At 35.6% G+C, this 3,604-nt stretch overlaps 1 protein-coding gene across 1 annotated transcript; it reads right to left on the bottom strand.

Moving 5' to 3' along the window:
• On the bottom strand, window positions 1-662 carry LOC130748136 (uncharacterized). The gene has a single exon (XM_057601292.1). It carries the CDS (start codon window positions 457-459, stop codon window positions 184-186), a length of 276 nt encoding a protein of 91 aa, XP_057457275.1. The 5' UTR covers window positions 460-662; the 3' UTR covers window positions 1-183.
• Window positions 663-3,604: the final 2,942 nt, after the last annotated feature.

Raw genomic sequence — 3,604 nt, forward strand, 5'->3', positions numbered from 1 at the left:
TGTTGAAATTCCACTTTTATTAGAAGAGCTGGAGGCGCACATATCGAACTCTAGACCACATAATTATAGACTCTCTGATACCATGTCAAACAACCAATTATCTCAAAATATTAAGCTCTTAGGTAAAACTCTAGGTTTTTAAATTATATTTGTAACATACTGCATCACATACATAGATCCAAATTAAAACCTTGCAGTACTAGGACCCCAGCAATTCAAGTCCATTACTTTCCTCATGGACTCTTCCTTGGTTCTCTTGACCTTGTTGGAAACTGCAGCAGAAGAAGCAGAGGACAATTTCTTGGCTTGAGCATAAGATCTGATGTTGGTCTTGGCATGCTGCTGCAGTGACCTGAGAGCATAGTTCCACCTGCAGACACCCAATTGATCTTTCAAGGCCTCCACTACCCCAACGCTTGATGCCACGATCCAAGCTCTGGTTGCTGCTTTAGCACTCATGTTGGTTGTGATATGTGACTTTGGTGTTGTGGTTGATTTGTGGTGATGGGTTGATTTGTTGATTTCATATATATAAGTTGAAGGAACTAGACCACATGCGTCTATTTTGGTGGACTGAAAGGAAAGAGGAACAAAACCAGGGGCGAGGGTGATTCTACCTATGCATGTAGTTTGGAACTCAATCCACGGACCTCTTTCCCAAATCAACGCGCGGCCTCTTTTCTGAGGCTACTATTCATATGTAAGTTGTAAGATTCGAAGGACAAATAAAATATATGTTCCAAAAATATTTGAGGGACCAACTTAGATTTATTTTTATAAAAAAATCTTAGAAAAATATAAAAACATTTACTTGAACAGTGAGATACATATATATAATGCAAAAATTAGATTGTCGGGTTCATTTAAAAAAATTTGTCATGTTTACTTTTAAATCTTTAGAGGGAAGCAACACACATTCACAACCACCACTACCACCTTCTTGTTACCGCCACCACCCTACAATACTGTTACAATTGTCACCACTCACCACCACTTCCGCCACCGCCGCCACCACCACCACCATCACAACAGCTCCACCATCACCTCCCAATCCCCTCCACCATTGTTTCCACTACCACCGCCACCATTCTACGCCGCCACACCATTTCCGCCAAAACTACCACCCTCCACTCACCACTGCCGTCATCGATCATCTCTGCCATCTCTGCTGGAATCACCATCACCCACCATCTCTACTCTCCACACTACCACCATCCACGAAATATATGATTGCACCAATTTAAATAATCTGATAAGTTATGCAATGTATAACTAAATGATGTGTAGTAATAAATTTTTATCAAACTTTATCCTATCAGACCTAATACTATACATGATACCACACATGCCCTGAGTATTTGTTGTGTTTTCTTAGTTCCACCTTTTTTTGCATAGAATTAAAATATAATGTTTAAAAGCATTATTTCATGTTTTATTGCATTGTAATAATATAATAAACCCATAGCAGAATTTGTATGGTCTGTTTCATCCCAGTTCATACATATATACCAAACACTACTAAAAATAGAAGAAGTGTTTTTGTTTGAAAAAGGTGAAAAGGAAGGAAGGGATGACCACATATAAACACTTAACTTTCTATTTAAACACTTAACACATGAACAAGAAATTGTGAAGCTTGGAGAAATTTAGGGTAAACTATGAAAATATTAAAATGCAAAAGTTTGTATATATAAATTTTGGTGAAAAAAAGGTAATGTTGTAGAACATTTCTACCCTTTCTTTGACCATCCAACCAAATAAGATTTTTGAAGCATGAAAAATTAAAAATAAATTCATACTAATTAAACATCACAGCACCTTTTATGATTTAGTTTTAGATGTTATTGGGAAATACAAAGTGAAGATTATGACGATGGATATTCCATAATTTTGTCATATTGGCATTGCATATACATTACTACGCTCGTGACTCCTAATTTGATTGGGCCAAATGACCTTCTGCCCCTAATTAACCTGGTGACCTAAGTGACAACGTGGTCAAGAGTCCGTCGAGTTGGTCAGCAAAGACAACCAAAGGTTATCTTCTCCCTCCATCCATTATAAATACGTGTTTGATCAACGCTGTCAGACAATGCATTACTCGTTAAGATTTTGAAATAATTCACTCTCTCATTTAGAGTACCAATATGCATTTTACAGGTAAGCCATCCCTAATTGTTTTTTTATGCTCCACCGTAGTTCCGAACCCAAGCTTATGAATATTTTTAAAAGTACTCAATACCGTCAATTCATACCAAACGTAAAAGTATTTAAATAAAAAATAGATTTAAATTTTTTAGTTTTATCAAAGTAAAAGAAACACAAACTTTTACTAGTTTTAAAATAAAGAGATTTATTGGTTAAAAAAATAAAAAAATAAAGAGATTTTACTAGCTTAAAAAATTAAGACCGAAATCTCATATAATAACACAAACTAATTCAAAAGAGCAAAAGATTAAATTAGGGTTAACATAGTGGCCAACATTCGTCTCGTAAGCAAGCGACTTGATTTTCAACTTTTACAAATAAGAAAAAGAAAAACTTATCGATAAGTCTTCGACCGCTTTATGCACTTACTGCGAGGTGATGAATTAACCGCACCACTATCGGCATCACTAAAACTTTGTTGTACTAGGCCCCCAACAATTTAGGTCCATGACTTTCCTCATAAACTCTTGGTTGCTTCTTTTGACTTTGCTAGGAATTGCGGCTGCAGAAGATGAATTTCCATTGGGTGTGATATTGTTGTTCTTGACGACACGCTGTTGCAGTGACCTGAGAGCATAGTTCCTCCTGCGATTGTAAACCCCCAATTTGTCTTTCAATGCCTCCACAGCCCCAACAATGAGAGATCTGGTTGCTGCACTCATTCTGAATTTGTGCAAGAGAGATTAGGTTTCAGGTGTCTTGATTTTTATATATGTGGGTACTTGAGAAATATTAGGGGATTGATTTCCATGTTTTTTAACCACGGACAGTTTTAATTAGGTGATTGGGTGTAAGAAAAGAAAAACCAGGTGCGGTTGAAATTAAATCTTAATTTGTCTTGAAGAAAAAGAAATCTTAATTTGCACCGATTGTTAAATCATTAATTAATCATAGAATATTTTGGAATCTGAATAACAAAATTCCTTAATTTGCCACGATTTGACAGACTCAGATGCTTCAAATTCAATTGACTACTATACTAATAGTGTGGTATATTAAGTCTTATTTTCAACAAAAAAAAAGTCTAATTTTCACCACAAATTTATTTTATGGTAGCACTTCTTATTGTGCTAAGGGCCCATTCCTTACCCTTTTTTGTTTGGCCCAGCCCATATGGGCCAGAGAGGCACTACATTCTGATTGCACACATAAATAAAAGATTGATTGCCCTACCGATTCTACTTGTTGTTTAACAACTTTTCCAAGAAGAATGAGCCCTTATTGAACTGACGGAACTACATGGAAGAAAGAAGCAAAGTTTGATTTTAGCTATATATGCACTTCAATTTCAAAAAAACGAAAACTATGTGCTGATTAATATGGACTAGGTGCATGATGGACCATTTAGAAAAAAACTTTTCTATATTTTATTTAAGAATATTAGATATAATAGTGA

This window comes from Lotus japonicus, chromosome 3 (genome assembly GCF_012489685.1).
Source record: "Lotus japonicus ecotype B-129 chromosome 3, LjGifu_v1.2".
In the NCBI taxonomy this organism is placed as follows: Eukaryota; Viridiplantae; Streptophyta; class Magnoliopsida; order Fabales; family Fabaceae; genus Lotus; species Lotus japonicus.

Bases quoted from the DNA above. Each gene is read 5' to 3' on its own strand.
- LOC130748136 (XM_057601292.1), bottom strand. From the start codon at position 459: ATGAGTGCTAAAGCAGCAACCAGAGCTTGGATCGTGGCATCAAGCGTT.